Raw genomic sequence first — 21,321 nt, 5'->3', positions numbered from 1 at the left:
CTCTGGGTTTTTTTTTTTTTGTTTTTGTTTTGTTTTGTTTTTGTTTTTGTTTAATTTAAAACAACAACCAAAAAGGTCTCCCAGCTCCCGGCTCATGTCTGGGTCCCACAGATCAGTCAAGGTCACAGAATCCCAGACTGCTTTGGGCTGGAAGGGGCCTTTAAAGCTCATCCAGTCCAAGCCCCCTGCAGCCAGCAGGGACATCCCCAACTTGCTCAGAGCCCCAAAGAGCCTGAGCTGGGGTGGTGCCAGGGCTGCTGACACAGGACATCCATCCATCTAGCACCACAGGAGTCTCCTGCCAGGCTGTGAGCTCTGGGTGTACTTCCAGAGCAGGAGGAGATTCTGAGAAGCCACTTCTTAAAAAAGGAAGAGAAGAACCTCTGAAAACCCCCAGCCATCAAAAGCCTCCCACTGTGTCCCTGTGCCACTGCAGGGCTGCAGAGGTTGCCCCAGAAAGCTGACAAGAGCAGAAAGCCACAGGAGAGACAGAAATGACAGCACAGAGAGGGTTCAGTGTGGGGAGGGAGGAGGATGAAGTCAAGTCCAGGATGCCATGTGAGCAAGTGAGTAAGAGCTGCTTGCTCCCTGCAGCAGCAGCCCCAGGCAGCTCAGCCAGGCTGGCAGGGAAGGGTTTGTGCTGTGCAGGAGCCCCTGGGAGCTCTGCTGGGACCAGCCCCCATGGGGCAAGCTGCAGCCTCAAGGCTCCCTGGGGTGCACATCTGCAGCATCTCTTACCTTGTCTGCTGGCTCCAGGTCCTTCTCTATCCAAGGGATGTCTGACTTTGCCTGGGGGACAACAAAGGAGCATCAGCATGGAGGGGCTGCCACCTCCTGCTCAAGGTTCCTCAACTTGTTTGGCAAGAGCAGGAGAGCTGCTTACAGCCACTGCTGCTGTCCCACCAGACTCTGCTCCCTGGGATGTGACTCTGAGCTCTGCTGGGGGCTCCAGGAGAGCCACTGGAGAAATCTTCTCCTAAAAGGCTTTGATAAACTGCTGGCTGGTGGAGAAGGCCACGGTGCCAGCACTTGGCTCCAAGTCTTCCCTGAGAATCACAGCACTGATACCAAGGAGAGGTAATTCATCTCTGGCTGGTTGAGTAATGTCTGGATCAGATTTTACTCTCAGCTGCACCCAAAGCATCTCCTCTGGAGGTGATGTCCTGGGCCTGCAGGGATGTTTGGCACTGCCATGGCAAGGAGATGGCTTCACCCCAGGGCATGCTCAGGGTTTCTACAGCAACCAAGAGGAACAGACTCAAGCACCAAGCCTCACCACATCCCTGGAGGGCAGGGCAGGGCCAGCCCAGCCCAGCTGCTCTGACAGGTCCCCAGGCAGCCTGAGAAGTGTCACTTGTACTGCCTCTGGGGCCAGATGCCAGCTGTGAACCTTTCAAGGCAGAGATGCAGAAGCATCTGAAGGCAGTTTGGAGCAAACCCCTGCTTCTTGGCTGGGACAGGGCTCCTCCTGCCCCAGAACTCAGACCTCAAGGGCAGAAGTAAGGTTAGGCAAGGTCAGTCCCCAAGCCTGCTGCACACAGATCTGCTCCCACATCCAGGTTCTCCTTCAGCTGTTCTTCACACAACAAACTAAGTTTGCATGCAACAATCACCACCCCCCCCAAAAAATCAGATCAGATTTGAACAATTTCCTCCAAAGGGTTCAAGTCTGGCTGTGGCTGAGATGAAGCTCCTCTGACTGCAGCCAGAAGGGACCTGAGAGAGACTCAAGCTGTGACTTGTTCCTTCCCAGCAGTCCACCCCCGTGGATGCCTCTGGCTCTGGCAGGGCTCTTGGGCAGCAGTGACATCGACTGGGGGGGCTCAGGGTGGGGCAGAGTGCCCTGAGAGTAGGACAGGAGCTAGGAGAGGAGAGAGAAGAAAAAGCAAACCCTGAGGGAAGGGAGGAGCTCTGTGAAGCTCAGAGTGAAGAATGAGTTGATCCTCAGCTCCAGAGGGACTGAATCAGAGCAGAGGGAGCCTCTGCTGTCACCAGGTCCCCTCCATGGCTCTGCCCTTGCTGCTGGAGCAGCCAAGACCTCTTTGGGGCTGGCAGAAGGTGGGAAGCAGATGCTGGGGGCAGCCAGCTGGCACATCTACCACACCACAACTGAGCCCTTCAGCAGCGCTCCCCAGCAGGGATTACACCCAGGTGGGGAAACCTTCACTGCTCCCAGCAGCCACCAAGCCCTGCCTGGGATGGGATTTGTCTCCCTCAAGCATGGAGCTCTCTGACAGACTGCTCCTGGGAGCTGCCAACCACCTCCTGACACCCACAGCCCCGGGGTGGGCATTTTCCACAGACTCCTGCACCACTGGGAGATATTTTCTGCTCCTGTAAAACCAAAGGACCCCCCCCCCCCCGCCAGCCAGCAGCCAGCTCTGAGACCAGGAGGTTGCCTCAAGTCAGAGGAGGAGACAACTTCTGAACTTCCCCCTGCTGCCTCTGAGCTGCACAGAAGGCTGAGCCACCCCCCAGCAGGGGCTGGGGACATGCAGATGGGGTGAGTGTTCCACCACCACCAAATTCAAATCACAAATCCTCTTCCCTACTCCCCCCTTTTGCAGGAAGCTTTCACAAGGCAGAAGCCAGGAGACAGGTTTGTTTTTGCTGCCATTCTGTCACTTTGCTGGTGGAGGCAGGAGACAGCCACAGCTAAATGCAAGAGACACACTCAAGGGGAAAAAAAAGGCAGGAAAAAAAAGGCTTGCAAGAGCTAGAAGCAGATTACACAGATTACACTTTTGGCATTTCCCTTCATAGTCATCAACAACTAACCAGAAGCTGTTTTAATTTCTGTTGCTTCAACACATGCTCTGCTCCCCAAACACTCCCAAATCCTGGCAGCACCTAGGAGAGACACTTGGGAGAGAGCAGTGGAACCATCAGCAAAGCCTTTGCCAGAAGAGAAGCTGCTAATGAAGAAGGGAGCAGGGCTGGCTCCCCAGGTGCAGGAGGTGCAGCAGCACCCCCGGGGGTGCAGGGCAGGGAGCACAGAGAGCAGCCTCACACTTGCCTCCTGGATCCTGGCCTTGCTGCGGAACAGGAGCCTCAGCATCTCCAAAGCCTTCAGGCTGCTATTCTCCCATCCTCTGGCAAGCTGCCCTCCGAGCCTCCAGCAGCCCCAGAGCAGCTCAGGCAGCCTGGCTGCTGCTGCAGCTCTCTCTCTGGGATGTATTTTGGGAGCTGTAGCTGAGAGGAAGCCGCGGTTTGGTGTGGGGCAATCGCAGCCTGGCCATGGCTGCACAGCACCAGCAGCCAAGGAGGAACACTGCAGGGCTCTGCTGGGGCTCAGGCAGAGCTCTCCCCATCAGCAAAGCTCAGCAGGAAGGTTTCCAGGGGGATCAGGGCAGTGCCCCACGTCCCTGGCAGGGAAGCAGGCACAGAAAGAGCAACTGCAGGCACTGTGTGAGGCAGCAGCAGGCAGCCACGAGGCTGAGTTCTGCTCTCCCTGCTCTGAAGCTGGCTCCACACAAGTGCTCTCCTTGTAGAATCAGCTGAAGCTCCAGACAAGGGGATAGGAGGAGGCAGATCTCCATCCTTCCCTCCTGGATTGCTCAGCTGCTGCCTCAGGTCTTTGGGACGCTGCTGCGAGACCCCAGGGGAGCTCTGGACACAGGAGGGAACAATCCTGCCCTGCTCTGCACCCTGCTCCTGCACATCCAGGGATGTCTTCCCATGGTGGGCAGGAGATGGGAACTGGCCAAGCCAGGCAGTGCAGAAGTGGAGCAGGAGAAGGGCTCCAGCCTGCTGGTCCTCTGTTTCCTCCCAGCCTCTGTCTTTGCCAGGAGCAGAGGGAGCCTCACGCTCCCAGTTCCCACCCAGAGGCCACCTGCACCTCAGCTGTGCAAGGCAGAGGCCAGAGGTGGTTGCAAAGTCACCCAGGGCCACTGCAAGCTCCTTTTGCTACCTCACAGAACCCCTTCAGCTGTGGGACCTATGCCCCTGTGCTAGACCCAAGGGATGGCTCAGCAGAGGTCTCAGCTGCTGGCCAGGAAGCTCTGGAGGAAGACCTCTTATGAAGAGCAACCCTCCTGGTGCAGAGTGCTCCTGGGTGGCAGCTTCAGCAATATGGGAGCTGAACTCCTGAACTTCTGCACCAGGTTTTATGCGACTACTCCAGAGCAGGAACTTCCCTGCAGGGCACCAACTCCTGCTCTGGAGGGAGCCTGGGATCAAGGGAAGCAGGAGAAGCTGCAGCCTTGCAGAGGAAGCAAATCTGCTTCTTGCTGCTGCGAGGGGCAGAGAGGCAGAGGCTGCTCTGTCTGGATATGCTCCTTTTGTAAAGTTCCTCAAAAAGGGGAACAAACACAGCAAAGAAACCTCCCCAGCCACTGCCTGCCCTCCTGCAAAGGCCTTATTTGGGCAAGGCTGGCAGTTGGCCTCATTTGCAACCCAAGAAGGGACCACAGAGCCACCTCCTCCTGCCTGCCTTTCCCAGCACCCTAGACTGGGCTGGGCTGGAGGGGATCTCAGAGCCCATCCAGCTCCAACCCTCTGCCATGGGCAGGGACACCTCCACCAGCCCAGGCTGCTCAAGACCTCACCCAACCTGGCCTTGAACACCTCCAGGGGAGGGGGCGGCACTGGTGGGTCACCCTCAGTGCCCCTGGCAGCCCCCAAGGCTTGGTCCCAGCCTGAGAAATCCTGCGGGACTCTTGGCCTTGAGCAGAGCCCCCTGCAAAGCTGTGTCTGCAGGGACCCAGAGCCAGCACAGAGCAAGGGCTGGAGCTGCTCAGAGAGCTGGGATGGAGAGCAGGGAGCTGCACCTCGGGGCAGAGCCATTTTGCCCCCAGAGGAAGTGCTGCCCACAGCAACCAGCTGCTTGCAGCAGCAGCTGCAGCTCTGAAGCTGCTTTGTGGCCATCCCCTGAGTTCCAGGAAAGGGAGGCAGGTGATGCTGCCACCCCCACAGGAAACCTGCCCCCTCAGCAGCACCCCTGGAGAAGTCCTCCTGGGAAATGTCACCCAGAGCCTGTGGCATGGCCTGGGCACCACTTCAGCCTCCTCCAACACCAGCCCAAGCACCACTGAGCCAGCACCAGCCAGGAACGTTCCCCACATGGCTTAAAACAGAAGTCTTGGCCTCCTGGAAGCACTCTGCCACCCCAGGGTGATTCCTCCCCCCTCCAAAGCAGCCAAATGCTCAGAGCAGAATTCATTTAGTGACCTTGGAAAGGATTTTGCTGCCACTCTGAGCAGTGATCCTGGCTCCCTGCAGCTGGGGGGTCACAGAAAAGCCCTGAAAAGGGAGAACCCAGCCCCAGCCACTGTGGGTTTGCCCTGTTGGGGCTCAGATGGAGCAGTTCCACTCTCCTCTCTTTTCTCAACAGCAAGTTCACTTCTGTATGGCAGGCAGTGACCTACACCAGCTCCTGTGGTGCTGGATGGAGCTGCCACAGGCAGGAGACTGCACAGTCCTGGGGGGCACCAACAAGACCTCAGCACACTGTTCATGGGGAGCAGAGCAGCAGAAGCAGAGCAAGAGACTTCCAGCAGGGCATGGTGGGGCAGTGGTGACAGGGGCCAAGCTGTGCCACCCCAAGAGGGCTGAGCACCCAGAGCACCCTGCCAGGCTGGCTGCCAGGGCACTGCTGCCCCTCGAGCAAACTCCAGCAGATGGCACTCAGAGCATCCTTCCTGTCCCAGATGGTTCAGTTCTGGAGGCTGAGAGCCAACAGATCCCATCCCATAAACACCCAATGCACACACTCCTCACTGGGAACATTCAGCAGCCAGGGGGATCCAGGACTGGATCAAGGGATGAGAAATTTTCCCAAGGGAAGCCTAAGGCTGGAGAAGGCAGAAGGTGGCTCACAGAGGGCAAAGCAAATGCCCCTGCTTCACACCAGCCCTGCTCAGCTCTTGCCCCCTGACTCATCTGCCCAGGAGCCCCAAAACATCTGCCTGATGGCAGAGCTTGGGGCTCTGTGGCATGGAGAGAGCAGAGAGGCTCAGGCACAGGCATCCCCCTTGCACTCCCTGCTCTCCTCCCTGCTCCTGGCACCAGATCCTGAGAGTTTCTTAATTAAAAAAAAAAAAAAAAAAGAAAAAAGAAGAAAAGAAATCAACTCCCTCCACCCTTCCCAGGCACCACAAGCTGCAGCTGGCCAGGATCAGCTGACAATGAGCAACTGGGGCTCAGGATGCAAGCTCAGGCAAAAGCTGCTCCCAAACCCCACCAAGAGAGCTGTGCTGTGGAGCTGTGGGAGCAGCACCCTGGGCCAGCAGCACTTTGCACCAGTGAGAGGAGGTGCCAGAGAGAGGGAAACAGCTTCAGCTGGCAGGAGAGAGGGAACCACTTCATGCTGCAGCCTCTACACAACAAATTAGCCTCCATGTAGAAAGTGCAAAGCACAGAGCCCCCTCCCCCCAGCCCCCCTACCATTTCCCAGCAAGGAGGGACAGGTCCCACTCAGCAAACTCAGCTCCACTCCTGCTCTGCTGCTGCTAAAAACCAAACCATGAGACCTGTCCCAGGCCACCCTCCAGGAGGAACACTGCTCTGAGGAGCAACCTTGCAGCACCACCCTCAGCCAGGCACCAAGCAGTTGTGCTGCTTTCTGCAGGGCAGAGAAAGCCTCAGAGTGAAGCCCAAGGCAGAGGGAGAACCAAGACTTGTTTGGTGTCCCTGGGGCTGCCGTGGGATGTGGAAACAATTCCCTATCTCAGGAAGGCAGGAATTCCATACTCCTCCCACAGCACACACATGCTGCTGGAGGATTTCTTGTTGCAAGACACACAAAGAGTCATCGCAGGACTTGGTGAAGCCTTTGCCCAGTACCTGCCAGGTTTTGGGAGGGACAAGCTGGGAGAACCCAGCCCTGCCCCAGCCCCTGGGCAGGGCACTGGAGCAGAGTGGTTGTCACATTGTCATGGTGGCTCTGAGTGACAGCAGTGGTTCAAGACCTCCAGGATCACTCAGTCCAACCCTTGACCCAGCATTGCCAGGGCACCACCAAACCATGGCCTCAGCACCACATCTCCACAGCCTTGAATCCCCTCCAGGGATGGGGACTGCCCTGGGCAGCCCGGGCCAGGGCTTAACCTCTCTTTTGTAAGGAAATTGTTCCTCAAGTCCAACCTAAACCTCCCCTGGGGCAACCTGAGGCCATTCCCTCTCATCCTGTTGTTTGCTACTTGGGAGAAGCAACTAACCCCCACCTGGCTCCAGCCTCCTCTCAGGGAGCTGCAGAGAGCAATGAGCTCTCCCCTCAGCCTCCTCTTCTCCAGGCTGAACACCCCCAGCTCCCTCAGCTGCTCCTCCCCAGCCCTCTTCTCCAGACCCTTCCCAGCTTGGTTGCCCTTCTCTGGTCCTGCTCCAGCCCGTGAATGTCCTTGGAGTAAGGGACCCAGCACTGACCTCAGCATTCCAGGTGTGGCCTCCCCAGTGCCCAGCACAGGAGCACAATCCCTGCCCTGCTCCTGCTGCCCACACCATGGCTGGCCCAGGAAGGCCACCTGGGCACACACTGACTCAGCCTCAGCTGCCTGTGCCTCAGCACCCCCAGGGCCCTTCCCAACGAGCACAGCATGGGAATTGCAGCCACGCTGCCCACTGGCAATCAGCTTTTGTCCTGCTCTCCTAAGACACAAAAATGCTTTTTTGAAGGAGGTTTTTTTTTCCCCTGGCTGTGTCCATGCAGAGACCCTGGGGCTCCCCTCCTGGGATGGCTTTGGGGGTGACCTCCAGAGATCACCACAGAACCCACTCCTGGTGCTCAGTGGTTGTCCTGATGGTGCTGCAGAGCCTTCTCCTCCCCCTCTCTGTACCTCAGCTCTGCTGGGGAGCAGATTGATTCCACCTCATCTGAGAGTGCCTCAGGGAGCACAGGAGGTTTGCACCCCAGGTCCTGCACAGCTCCCAGAGCCACGGCAGAAGCTCTGCCAAGCCCAAGGCTCCAAGTCCAGAGGAGGGCTGAAGGCTCTGCTTTTCCCTGGCCAAAGGGCTGACACTCCCTGGCTGCAGGCTCTGGGGCTGGCAGGGAAGGAGCTGGATCTCACCCTGCAGCTGGGAAATCCTTCCTGCCCCAGAGCTGGGGTGAGAGCTGCTGGGGGCACTGCCTCTGCCCCCCTTGCCAGGCACACAGCAGTGCCTCTTCCCCAGGGAGAAGGAGAAGACCCCAGCAGAGAGCTGTGCCCCCAGGAGTCCTCAGAGGACAGCTGGCACTGCCCTTCCTGGATGGCCCCCAGCCTCCCCCAGCTGCTGGCAGGCAGCACAGTGCAACCTAGGGGGGAGAAGTGGCTGCAGATTCATCTGGAGCTATGGAAGGAATTCACTGCCTGTGTCAAAACCAGGCTGCAGCTTCCAAATAAAGCTGAGACTTGCAAAGCTGCAGAGGCTCCAGAGCCTGCCTGTGCATGCAGGGAGAGCCCCAGAGCAGCTGAGCCAGCTGTGGAGACAGTGACCCCCCAGGCCCAGCCAAGGACACTCACAGCTCCCAGGTGCTCTGCTGGGATGCCCCAAGTCCACTCTGAGCCCTTCAAAAATCAAATGTGAATAAATTCTTTGGTTTGAGCTCTCTGAGGTCCTCTTCAGTGGCAGCTCTCTGCTGATGTCCCCGGCACAGAGGGAGCTGCCACCACCCCCTGTGCCCAGCCTCCATTTGCCCTTCCCTCAAGCAGAGAGGAGCCCACAGCTCCTCCATCCCTCCAAGGAAGCATCAGCAAAGCTCTGGCTCCAGCTTGGCTTCAGCAGTGCCATGATGCCCTCTGCCAACCCCCAGCTCAGAGAGCCAGGAGAGGCCTGGCCAGGGAGGGGCTGGCAGAGGATCCCTCACCCTGCTGCAGGCTCAGCAACCTGAGCTCTGCTGGGGCTGGGGGACAGAGGTCTCCCCAGCACAGCACACAGGAGAAGATTCTTTGTTTCAGTGAAGGAGGCTGCCTGGAGGTAGAGCTGGAGGCAGCTTCTGTTAACCCACGAAGGGGTGGCCATGGGGGAGGTGAAAGCAGAGCAGGGCACCACCTGGAGCAGAGTGCCAGGAGGGGGCTCTGAGGGCTGCAGACCTGGCTGCAGGCCTCCTGTGCCAGTCCTGTAACCTGACCTCTGCTCAATCATTCACTGGAGTCTGCAGCTCAGCACAGCCTCAGCTCCTCACAGACACTTGGTGGCTCTCTGAAGAGCTCAGAAGCTTTGCTGCTAACCTTAGCCCAGCCCTGCTGAGGATGAGGAGCAAATGGCAGGAACAGGCCAGGCAGCAACACCAGACCCACCTGATCACTTCAGCTGACCTGATGGAGCAGCCAGCAGCCCCTGAAACCAGGAGCTCCAGCCCAGGAGCTCCAACCCAAGAGCTCCAACCCAAGAGCTCCAGCCCAGGAGCTCCAAACCAAAGGCTCCAACCCAGGAGCTCCAACCCAGGAGCTCCAACCCAAGGGTTCCAACCCAAGGGCTTCAACCCAAGGGCTCCAACCCAGGAGCTCCAACCCAGGAGCTCCAACCCAGGAGCTCCAGCCCAGGAGCTTCAACCCAAGGGCTCCAACCCAAGGGCTCCAACCCAAGGACGCCAAGCCAAGAGCTCCAAAGCCAAAAGCTCCAACCCAGGAGCTCCAACCCAAAAGCTCCAAGCCAAGAGCTCCAACCCAAGGGCTTCACCATTGACAGGCTGAAAAGCTGACCATTAGGAGTGGCAGGAGGGGCAGCCCAGCCCTGGGCAGGCCATTTTCATGCCATGCTCAAGATGTTCTTCTCCTACCAGCTGACTGCAGCCCTGCCCAGCCCTGGGGGGCAGCCTGGCTGCCCCTCTTCTGCTGCTTCCAGCCCCTTGGCCAGGAGTGCTGCAGGCAGTGTGGTCCCCCAGTGCCTGCTGTGTTTGCACAGCTGCTGCTGGCTTCTCCAAGAGCTGGGAAGCCATCAGAGATGGCAGAGGAGGGATTTGCTGAGCTGCCTGCTCCCTTGTCCCAGAGCTCCCCAGTTCCTGGAGAGCCCAGCAGCAGCTGTGCAAACACAGCAGGCCTGCTCCAAAGCACAGCAATTCTCTTGTTTGTTTTCAAGCCCTTCATGTTAAGAGGCTGTGCTTAGAGCCATGTCCAGTGCTGGAGAGGACCTCACCACTGGATGTGTCTTCTGCCTGGCACTCAGCCTGGAGCTGCAGCTCACCTGCAGTGCTGGCAGCATGGAGCCTGCACAACCAGAGCTCCACCACCTGGCACTGCCTGGGCACACAGGACTTTCCCTTTGGTGGCCAGCAAGCCTTGGATGCCTCTCTCTTCTCTGTGAAGAGAAGGTGCTTGGAGTTTTGCCTCTGAGCAGCCACTCAGTGATGCAGCTCCAAGGAGACAGCACAGGGGTTAGTGGAGTACTGATGCACAGCTCAAGGCCTGGGTGAAGGAGGTGGGGGGAAGCAGCACCACGATGGAGCTGCACAAAGCCTTCCTCTCTCTCCTCCCACCAGAGGAGCAGGAAGAATTCCCAGGACATGACTAGAGGTCAGAGCAGGATCCCTCACCAGGGGTGAAGCAAAGCCTGCAGGAAAAGTCCTCCAGGTACAGCGAGTTTGCAGGTGGAGCTGGGTTCAAGTACCTCAGGAGGAGCACCACCAAGGACCAGCCTGATGCTAGCAGCAGTTGACTGCTGCTGAACCACCCAAGGACTGGCTCAGGGCTGTGGCTCTGAGCCCATTCCCTGCAGCTCACCCCAGAGAGTGGCAGTTGAGGGCTGTGGCTGCAGGTTGGCATCCCCAGAGTGTCACAGTTGGCACAGAACAACCCAACCCAACCTTCAGCTGCTGCTCTGAGTACTTCTCTGGCCAGAAGTGTCCAGGACCTGCCTACAGCTTCCCTTGCTGCAGAACAGCAGGACCCTTCTGCCAGCTCTGCCTGGTCAGGACACAGGCACAGAGCAGCAGAGCTGCATCCTACCCTCTCCTGCAGTCAGCAAGGCTCAGCCTGAGCAGGGGGAGCAGCCCCTGCCTGCTGTGTGCAGAGGAGCAAAGCCCTCATGCCTGTCTCAAAGGTCTCCTTTGTGGTGCTCAACTGGAAAAGGTCACAGAGTCACCTCCCCAGTGCTCCCTCCACTCTGTGATTATCCCCCAGGAAGGAGCTGATGGCTGCCAGCCTGTACCAGGGAGGGAGTGGGCACACTCCCTGCTGCCAGCCCACTCCTCTGCTCTTCATTATGAAGTGATTCCACTAATTGGGTGTTGTGCTTCCAGGCAGAATTCCTTACAGGGAGCACAAGCCAGGCTGGCTGGGGAGCAGGAATTAAACCCCCAGTTGTGAGAAGTTTTATTTTCCCACTGAATTCAAGGCCTCTGCTGCTGTTCCCCAGCTGAACAGGGCCCAGCCCACAGCCCACCCAGCAGTTAAAGCCTGAGGAAGACAGGAGAGGAGGAGGTTCAGTCCCTCAGGACCAAGGCACAGTGCTGCAGATGAAGCCCTGGGGCAGAGCAGCTTTTGAGAGCAAGGCAGGAGGGAGCCCTCTTGGTTTGCTCCTGCCCTGCACAGAGATGCAGCTGAGCTGGGAGCAGGCTCACAGAACCCTTTGGGTTGGAGAAGAGCTTTAAGGTTGAGTCCAACCATCAGCCCAGCACCACCATGGCCACTCAGCCATGGCCCAGAGTGCCAAGGCAACAGGTTTGGAACCCTCCTAGGGATGGAGGCATTGGACTGCAGCAGGCTGCCAGCTGCCAAGTTCCCAACTCTCTTGAGGAACTCCTGGATCTCCTCCCTTGCAGAGCACCTTTGGTTGGTGCCCAGGCAAATAAGGACTGCTCCTGGCAGCATCCTGCTTCCAGGGACAGGGGGAGGGACAGCACTTGTGAGGGTGTTGAGTAATCCCTGCTGCAGGCTATTTTCAGAAGGGATCAGAGAATGAGCTGCAAGAGGAGGCAAGGCTGAAGGTGCCTCCTCCCCTCACAGCTCTCCACACACAGCTACAAGAGAAGGGCACAGGAGGGATTCTGAGCAACCTTCAGCTTGAGAAGAGCCAACCTTGGGTGCTGTGGAACCTGCAGAGTGAGGGCTGTGCATGCTGGGGGGGGCAGGTTTGTGTTGGGTACCCCAGCTGAGGGGGGACCTTGGAGGCCTGGACTTGGTATCCAACAATGGCAATGATGGAGCTGCTGCAGCAGGGCCAGAGGAGGGCACGAAGATGATCAGAGGGATGAAGAACCTCTGCTGTGGGGACAGGCTGAGGCAGTTGGGGTTGTTCAGCCTAGAGAAGAGAAGGCTCCAGGGAGACCTTAGAGCTGTGTTTCAGTACCTGAAGGGGACCTCCAGGAAGGCTGGGGAGGGACTGGTCAGAAGGGTTTGGAGTGATAGGATGAGGGACAAGGGTTTGAAACTGGAGCAGGGAAGGTTTAGGTTGGACATCAGGAGGAAGTTCTGCACAGTGAGGGTGGTGAGACACTGGAACAGGCTGCCCTGGGACATGGTTGAGGCCCCATCCATGGGGACATTCCAAGATCAGATTGGATGTGGCCCTGGGCAGCCTGATCCAGCTGGAGGTGTCCCTGCTGCCCCTAGGGGCTTGGACAAGATGCCCTTGGAGGATCCCTTCCAGCTCAATGCCATCTGTGATCTTAAAGATCTTTTCCAATCCATTTACTACCACTGACCTCTTCCTTTGTCCTTGCAGGCAGAGCCAGTGCCAGAAGCTGCTGTTGCCTACCCCCAAAGTGAGCAGAATCATGCCCAGATGCTGAGCCTGCTGCCCCCATCTGCAGCACCACAGCTCCCTGGGAGCTGGCCCTGAGGCTGTGTTTGCAGCTGGGATCTCATTTGTCTCTGCTGCCAGCAAGTGTACCTTGGACAAACTTGGAAAACACAGCTGAGGCTGTGCCAGGAGCAGGGAGCAGAGCCTCAGGAGCTCCAAAGTTGCCAAAAATGGGATTGCCAGGCACTGCTCACAGGCAGCTGGGCCACAATGCCCTGGAACAGTGGCAGTGGAAAGCAGGCAGCACACCTGCACTGCTGTGGGGTGTTGGACAACTCTGCTCTGCCCCAGTCAGGCCTCAGCTGGAGGACTGTGTCCAGTTCTGGGCTCCCCAGAACGAGAGAGACAGAGAACTGCTGGAGAGAGTCCAGCAGAGGCTACAAGGATGCTGAAGGGAATGGAACATCTCTGTGAGGAGCAAAGGCTGAGAGCCCTGGGGCTGAGAGCCTGCAGAAGAGCAGCCCCAGAGGGGACCTCAGCAATGCTTACAAATACATTAAGGGTGGGGGGCAAGAAGCTGGGGCCAGGCTCTTCAGTGGTGCCCAGTAAGGGGGTGAGGGGCACTGGACACAAACTAGAACAGAGGAAGTTCTGCTTCAGCATGAGGAGAAGCTTCTTTGGTGTGAGGATGCAGAGCCCTGGATCAGGCTGCCCAGAGAGGTTGTGGAGTCTCTCCTGGCCATTGTGCCCCTGGGCAGGCTGCTGTGGGTGCCCTGCTGGAGCAGGGGGGTTGGACTGGGTGAGCTCCAGAGGTCCCTTCCAGCCCTACCAAGCTGGGGTTCTATGAACTCTGCTGCTGCTCTGCTCCAGCTCCCCAGGGCCTCCACATCCCTCTCCCACAGACAGGCACAGACCAGCAAAGAGAACCCCAAGTGCCTTTTGGCCTCTGCTGTGGGATCTTTCTATGGGGCTGCATCTACAGATGGAACCAGACAGGGTTTGTCCCAGGGATGTCCTTCAAATCAAAAAAAAAAAAAAAAAAACAAACCCAACCCTTCAATTATTTTTAAAGCAACAGAAGCTTGTACAGGAGGGAGGCTCAGCCAAGTGTTTGAAGATGAAAGAGGCAAAGTCTCAAGTCTCAGGAGCCCAGCTGCAACCCAACCAGAAGAATCAGATGTGATTTTTCTCCCCATGCCAGAGAAGCAGGCACAGCAAAGAGCCCTAAAGCCACCCCTCTGAGGGCAGGGGATGCACAGCTGCACTGGCCTGAGCTCATCTGCCCCATGCCTGAGCTCCTGGATACCTGCCAGCCCAGCAGCTGGGACAGAAATGCACAACAGGTGCTTGGGATGCAGTGGCAACCACAGAATGTTAGGGGTTGGAAGGGACCTCTAGAGATCCTTTAGTCCAACCAAGCTGCAGCACCTGAGGAAGTCAAGGCAGGCAATGCCCCAAGCCCAGCAGAAGCTCCTGGAAAAGGACTAGCTGAGGAGGACAGCAACCAAGTGGAGGAACAACACAAGAGCCTTGAGCAGGGACCAAGGATGACTCAGAGAGAAACTGCTGCAGGACAAACTCCTGACAGGTTCAGCAAGGTCTGCCCAGCCAAGTCAAACCCTGTGGCACTGCATCTGTGCACCAGCAAAGGAAATCCTGAAAGGTGCTGAAAAGAATTCACAGAGGAGTGTGGGCACTGCCAGGCAATGCCCAGGGTAACCACCCTGCTGCCTGGAGAGAGCTCACCCAGAGAAACTCCTTCAGCAGGGTGTGTGGAGCAGGAAGAGCTTTCTGTGCCTGGAGCAGGTCTGGCAGATAAAAACCCTTGTCCAAAACATGGAAGCCAGCAGCCCAGTTCCCTTCACCATTCCCAAGAATGTCTGTGGGAAGGGATGGGAAGGGCACCCTGGCAGAAGTGGAGCTTCTCCCAGCCCCACCAAGGCAAGAGGATAAACAGATACCAGGGCAGCTGTGCCAAAACCATCAAATGCTTTTGTGTTGCTCTTCCCACCTGGCAAGAGCACCACACAGAAAGCTGCAAACATGGCACTGAAGCACCCCAGGAGTTCTCACTTCCAACCCTCTGATGCAGCCTCCTGCCCTTCTCCTGTGTGCTGGTCTGAGGCAGCCCTCTGGGAGTCTTCCCAGGCAGGGTTGGATGACCAAAAGGACAGGAAGGAACAGAGATTGCTCTTTTCTCTTCCCCCACTCCAGTCCCTTACCCTCCCACAAGCAGCCACCCAGCTCACAAAGCAGCAGCTCACAGGGTTCACACCCTGCTGTCCCCAGTCCCTCTGCCAAAGCAGCTCCCCCCCACAGGCAGCGCAGATGGATGGCTGCAAGGTGTAAGTCCAAAACATCTTTACCTTGGCTGGAGGATTCCCACCTTCTTCTGGAGCAGCCTGCCCATTCTGCAAGGGAGAAGAACCTTCTGTTAGCACACACCAGGGAGGGGACTGCTCCTCACTCCCCTCACAAAGGCTCTGAGAGCCCTTCCTGCAGGACACTCAGGGAATGCTTCCAGACACGGCACAAGAGCAGCCTGAGGAGAGCTTCTCAATCAACAGCTAAAGGCTGGGGGGCAAGGGGCTGGGGCCAGATTCTGCTCAGTGGTGCCCAGGGACAGGACAAGGGGCACTGGGCACAAACTGAAACTGGGTAGCAGGTTGTACCTGTTGTTCCTTGTCCTATCACTGAGTACCACCCAGAAGGGCCTGGCACCTTCATCTTGACACCCACCCCTCATGGAGCTGGGGAGGAGAAGACCACCTGTGCCTTGGCCTGGCACTGCAGTATTGGCATTGCTGTGGCTCCTCTCTGAGCTCCACCACTCACCTCTGTGCCAGCTTCAGCTGGGCTCCAGTTCCTCAGCCAAGCCCTTCCAGAGGAACATTGCCCTGATGTTTACCCAGAGCTCTTGGTGCCCTTGGCATAGAGAACAGCTCCAGAGTGAAGTTAAGTCCTTGTGTCCCTGCCCAGCCTGCCCAGAGCGGGGGAGATGCTCTGCTCCAGATAACCAGAGCTGAAGGCAGGCTGCTGCCTGCTGCCTCAGCTGCCACTGGGCACAGCTCCTAACTCCCTGCTAGTCCAAACCATAGCCTGGGGAGGGCTGCTTGTGTCCACAACAGCTGCAGAAGTCGAATTTCCACACTGGACAGAGGGAAGCAGTGCCTGGCTCCTGGGCTGGAGAAGAGGTCTCCAAGGCAGGTGCCAAGAAAGGGCAGAGCTGAGACATGGCACAAGAGCTTTTGCTGCTGTGGGAAAAGCAGCACACAGCACAGAGGGAGCCCAGGGTCTGCCCAAGCCTTTGGGTTCAAGGACAAGCTGGGAGATACCGGGTGCCACCTCCAGCCCTGCCAGACCTTGAGGGCTGTGCTTCATCAGCTCCCTACGCCAAGGAACATTTGTCCTACACTCTGCTGCTGACAGAAACCCTTCCTGCCCAGGGGTGGAAGACATGTGAGGACAAAGGAACAGTGTCCATGCCAGGGAGGTTTCCTGGACATGTAAGTCCACGGTCTGAGAGATGCACTCATGCAACAGGGCCCTGCTCAAGCTGCTCTAAGGCAGATGTGCAAGGAGAGAATTGCAGCATTTACAGCCAAGTGCTCTCCTCCTGCCCCACAGCAAACCCAGTCCCTGCTCCCTCATGTGGCATTCAAGAGCCCCTTGTAAGCATCCAGGGTGGAAACTCTCCCAGCTACAAACTCATCACCTCCTGAGATCTGCTGTGGCCATTCCCCACCTCCTGAGGGGGGGCTGAAATACTCTGTAGGTTTCCTGCTTTGAGATTTCTCTTTTAAAAGCTTTATTTCTGCACTCCCCAGCACAGTGTCAGTCACCGGGGCTGTGTTTGTCTCCAGATGCCCTCTCACAGCACAAGGCTGGAAAGGAGCCTCCTGAATGTCCTACTCCAAAGATCTCCCCAAAGGCAAAAACCAGGCAACACCTGCTGCAGGAGGAAGGCTCAGCTCCTTCCCCTGGGTGCCCTGAGCAACAAGGACCTGATGCAGGGGTGGCAGAGCAGGGCTTTGGCTACCAAGAAGGCAGCAGCAGGAGCCTCACCAGGGGCCAGCAGCCTGTCCCTGCAGCTTGCCAGCTCCGTCCTGCTCTGGGGCAAGCGGAAATGGGGATCTCAGAGCTAATCTGATGGGCACGTGGAGCAGCAGCCTGGCAGCAAGGGCACCTCTGGGTCAGCAACAGCTAAAGCTGCCTGAGAGGAGCCCCAGCAGCCCTCCTGCACATGGAGCTGCTCCAGTGAAGTTTCCTCCAGCGTGGGCAGAACAGTGCCCGGGAGCAGCAGCACAGGCACACAAGGGGCAGGCTGCCTGCACTTGGGAGATGTTGAGCTTAGGACATCTTGCACTGTCAGTCCCTTTAATTACACACAAGCCACAGCACAGGGAGCAATTTACAGACCAGGCCAATGCTGCTCTGATCTGAAAGCAGGAGGAGTTGCAGCCCTGGCAGGGCTGTGCCCACTCCTGCTGCCACCAAGGGCTGTGTCCTCCTGCAAGCACCAGCAGCACCCACAGCTCTGCTTGGAGAGGCAGCCTGCTGCTATGTCTGGACCTCCAGGCTCTGGTTAGAGAAGGGTCTGGAGAGGAGCAGCTGAGAGACCTGGGGTTGTTCAGTCTGGAGAAAGGAGGCTCTCTACAGCTCTGTGAGAGGAGACTGGAGCCAGGCAGGGCTTGGGCTCTTCTCACAAGTAGCAACTGATAGGATGAGACGAAATGTCCTCAAGTTGCACCAGGGGAGGGTTAGGTTGGATGTCAGGAGCAATTTATTTCCTACAAGAGTGGTCAGGGATTGGCACAGGCTGTCCAGGGAGGTGGTGGAGTCCCCATCCCTGGAGGTGTTCAAGAAACCTGTGGCCATGGCCCTTGGGGACAGGGTTTGGTGGCCATGGTGGGGTTGGGTTGATGGTTGGATTTGATAATCTTGAAGGTCTTTTTCCAACCAAACCCATCCTGTAACCAATCATTTTTGCTATATCCATAAACCACCACAACAAGGGCCCCAGGTACCCAGAGATGCTCCTTGGATGACCTCTGAAGCACAGGAGCAGGAAGGAGTGGGGGAAGAAAGCCTTCACCCCACAGCTCCTGCTCGATGGACCCAAGAACAAGGCCTTTCATTATTATTATTATTATTAAGTAGAATTTATGGATCCTGCCTATTGCAGTTCAGAGAAAGGAAAGGATCCTGCAGAAACAAAGACCTCCAGAAGAACCTGAGCAGCCCAGAGAGCCCAAGGAGGCTGTGCACAAGGGCGTGTCAAGAGGCAGCAGCTGCTTGGCTTCCTCCACTATCTTTTGATCAGGGTTTTATGCATTGTTCAGCTGAGATGCCTGCAGAAGATAAGTTAGGCAGGAATAGTTCCTGCTCAGTAAAGAATGAGACACACTCACAGGCTAAGAGTGCTTGGCTTTGGTGTGAGCCCACGTCAGCCCTGCTGCTGGATGCTTTGGTGGCAAGGCAGGAGTTGAAAGAGCAGCACAGCCCCGAGGACAGCATCCATCACTATGGTGATGAAGTCATTCAGTTCCACTCTCTCTTGCTTGCACTCTGCCCCAGCCAGGTTTTTCTACCACCTAAGCAATATTCTGCTGCTAAAACAAGTAGCAGAGAGAACACAGCAGGAAAAAGAGGAAAAAGCATTGCAAAGCTCAGTGCCCAGGAACTGCTCTCCTGCAAGGGGTCAGCTCAAGCTCCCACCACCTCCTACCCCTGTGCCTTTTCCTGGCATGGGTCTGGCAGGCCAGGGCAAGGGACCCATCCGCAGCAGCAGAGCTCAGTGGAAAACTCCCAAATCCCTTCACAACAGGGCCAATGCCTTCAGCAGCACAGTGCAGCACCTCTGCTCCATGACTCAGAAAACAAAGGTTGGAGGAAGCTGCTTTCTAACCTGCATGGCAGCAATCCCAGGGCAATTTACGTAACCGGTGTTCCAGAAAAGTCTCCTGGGTTCCTCAGTGGTGCCACCTCATCCAGGAGAGCTGAAAACTTTCTCTTTGGGCCCCTACCCTCAGTGATTTTAACTGCAAGGCGCAAAGCATTCCTCAAGCCCTAGCTCCTCTCCACTGTTCACAGATGCACTGTGGGATCCTCTAAGGCCTGGCCCAGGCAAGGGCAGCCAGGTCTGGAGGTGGAGGACAGCCTCATTATCCTCCTCACTGGGGTCACCTGCAGGTACCTGCTCACCTTCACACAAAGCTGCTAAGGTCCCACTTGTGAGCCTGGGATGCAGCCAGGCTGATCTGCAGAAGTATCACCTGCAAGCAGCTCCTGACCCTGTCCTAGAGCCCTGGCCAAGGTGAGATGGGGGAAGGGGATGGCTCAGAAGCCAGAGGCAGGGCCTCCAGTTTCAGTTTACAGTTAATGCAAGGGGGAGAACAGTCCTTAGCTGCTGCCCTGCTCCTCACAGCTGACTGGGGCTGACAAATCCACCGAGCCCCTCCCAGCCCTTCCCCTCTGGCTCCGGAGGGATCCTGTGCTGCCGACACGACGCCTGCCTGGCACCTGGCAGACCTGGGATTAAGGAGCAAATGAATCTCACCCACAGCATTCACTGCCCTGGGCACTGGCATTAGTTGCCTCCCATTATGAGCCTCCTTGTGTTTTCTGGCTTTTCAGGCTATCTTCTGGCTTTGGCAGAGAGAGAAAACCACAAATCAAAAGTCCTGGCTGCCAGCAACATCCTGCACCCTGCCCCTGGGCACACAGTGTGGCGTCAGGAATTGTCACCAAGCTGCTGCAGGACTTCCCTCCTCTCCCACCTTCAAGCACAAACCCATCCTCAGGGCTCAAGTGATGCTTCAGAGGAATGTTCTCAGCCCTGGGCACCCTGTTTGGTAGCAGCAGCACAGAGGGACCCTGGGCACAGCACCCCATGCACAGGGAGTGCTCCCTTGCTCTAGGGGAAGTCCTGCTGCATCTGGCTGATGAAAATGAGTCAGCCTTACCCCTGCCCACCAGCAGACCCCCCCCTGCCACTGCAGCAGCAGTGAAACACTGCCTGCACTCCAAGCAGAGAGCTTTTAAGAGGCAATTTTGATCAGGGATGAGCAAATCTGACCCAGGAACCATCATCTGACATCCCTCTTCACGACACAGGAGTGTGACAGCATCACACCCAGTCAAAATGAGTAAGGCACCTCGAACAACCCCCCCAGCACCCCTCTGCTTTCCCCAGGAGCACAGCCAGCTGCAGTTTGGATGGGAAGATGTTTAAGTGAAGAGTGCCAGAGGCACAGAGCCTCAGCTGGTTGCTCTGCGATGGCTGAAAACTGCTCCAAGCAGTCCCTTTATTCTGAAATGGCTGTGATGGGAGCCTGCAGATGTGGACAGCTGCTGCACACCCTCCTGCACATCTGGCTTTGAGCTCTTCAATAGAAGGAACAGAGCAAAGCAGGAGGGAAGAGCAGACACCCAGCCAAGTGACACAGGACCGTGATGGGAGCTGGAAACACAGGCCCGGGAGAGCAGCCAGGGCTGGTGGACAGTGAGGCAGCCCCGAAGAGAGAGATCCCAAATCCCAGACATTCATTCCTGGGCCTTCGGCAGGGATTGTTCTGTGTCTGGGAGGGGATTTAGGAGCTCGCTGCTCAGGCTCTAAATCGACCAAAGCCTGCAAGGGCAGCACCGGAGCCGGGAAGCCCGCGGGGCACACATCGAGCCCCGGGCACCGCATAGCTCCAGACGGCAGTGACCCCCCCAACATTCCCGGGCTAGCGAACCGACCTCCCCGGGGAACCGCAGCCAAGAAGCCCCTGACGATCGTACCGGGCACACGCCACGCACAACCGAGCCCCGGGCAGCGCACGGCGCCGGCCGGCCGTGACCCCCCCGCCCCACACCTCCAGGCTGCAGAACCCCACCCCGGGGAACTGCACACCCCGGGGGTCACCGCAGCCCCCGCAACCAGGAATACCCCCCCGGTGCTCATACCGAGACCCCGGGCAGCGGACAGCCCCGGCTGGTCGTGACTCCCTCCGCCTCGTCCCCGGGGAACCGCACGGCCCTGGGGTCACCGCAGCCGGGTGGGTTCCGGTGCACGTACCGAGCCCCGGGCAGCGTCTGCCTCCAGCCAGCCAGGATCCCCCAGCCGCGGGCTGCCGAACCCCGAGGAACCGCATTGCCCGGGGGTCACGGCAGCCGGGAGGATCCCGCCGGACAGGGGGAGGCCGGACCGGGCGTTCCTTTGTTCGGCGGAGACATCCCCCCGCCACCGCCCGCAACCCCGGAGCCCCCTCCCCGCCGCCGGTAAGGGCCGGTGCCCCGCTCACCTCCGTGTCCAGCGGCACCAGCTCCATGTTGGGCCAAGGCTCGGCGAGCTGGGCGAGCGGCATGCTGCCGGTGGGAGCTGCCCCGCGGGGCTGCGCTCGGAGCGGCCGCGCTCGGAGCAGGGGCCCCGCGCTGGGCACCGGCTCCCCGGGCCGGGCCGGGCGGGGAGCGGCGAGGAGGGGAGGGGCGGAGCGGGGCGGCTCCGCCTGCCGAGTTGCCGGGAAGGAGGGAGGCAGGGAAGGGAAGGTCCCGAGGGAAGCCGAGAGGGTGCTGAGCAGGGAGAGCCTGGCGGAGCGATGGGCTGGGGGTGTCAGCAGCTGGAGGCAGGCAGCGAGCTGAGAGCCCAGCGAGGTGGCAGATAACGGGACAAAGATGACGAACCGTGCGTGGATGCCACATGAGTCCTTCTGCGGGGAGCAGGAGTGGCCAGGGATGAATCAT

General features: G+C 58.1%; 1 protein-coding gene across 2 annotated transcripts in view; it reads right to left on the bottom strand.

Annotated features, from left to right (window-relative positions):
• The window catches only part of RPS6KA1 (ribosomal protein S6 kinase A1), a 34,909-nt gene extending 13,964 nt beyond the window's left edge, over positions 1-20,945 (bottom strand). Inside the window, exons 1-3 of one of the 2 annotated variants that reach the window (XM_054395164.1) lie at positions 20,883-20,945; positions 14,961-15,005; positions 739-789 (exon numbers count right to left, since the gene is read on the bottom strand). In XM_054395164.1, coding sequence (XP_054251139.1) covers positions 739-789; positions 14,961-15,005; positions 20,883-20,945 — 159 coding nt within the window. The remainder of the gene's footprint in view (positions 1-738; positions 790-14,960; positions 15,006-20,882) is intronic. The other variant, XM_054395165.1, reaches the window with a different exon arrangement.
• Positions 20,946-21,321: the final 376 nt, after the last annotated feature.

Source organism: Indicator indicator, chromosome 33 (assembly GCF_027791375.1).
Source record: "Indicator indicator isolate 239-I01 chromosome 33, UM_Iind_1.1, whole genome shotgun sequence".
NCBI classification, from domain to species: domain Eukaryota; kingdom Metazoa; phylum Chordata; class Aves; order Piciformes; family Indicatoridae; genus Indicator; species Indicator indicator.
The sequence above is the reverse complement of the archived record's forward strand: the minus strand, read 5'-3'. Positions and strand labels throughout refer to the sequence as shown.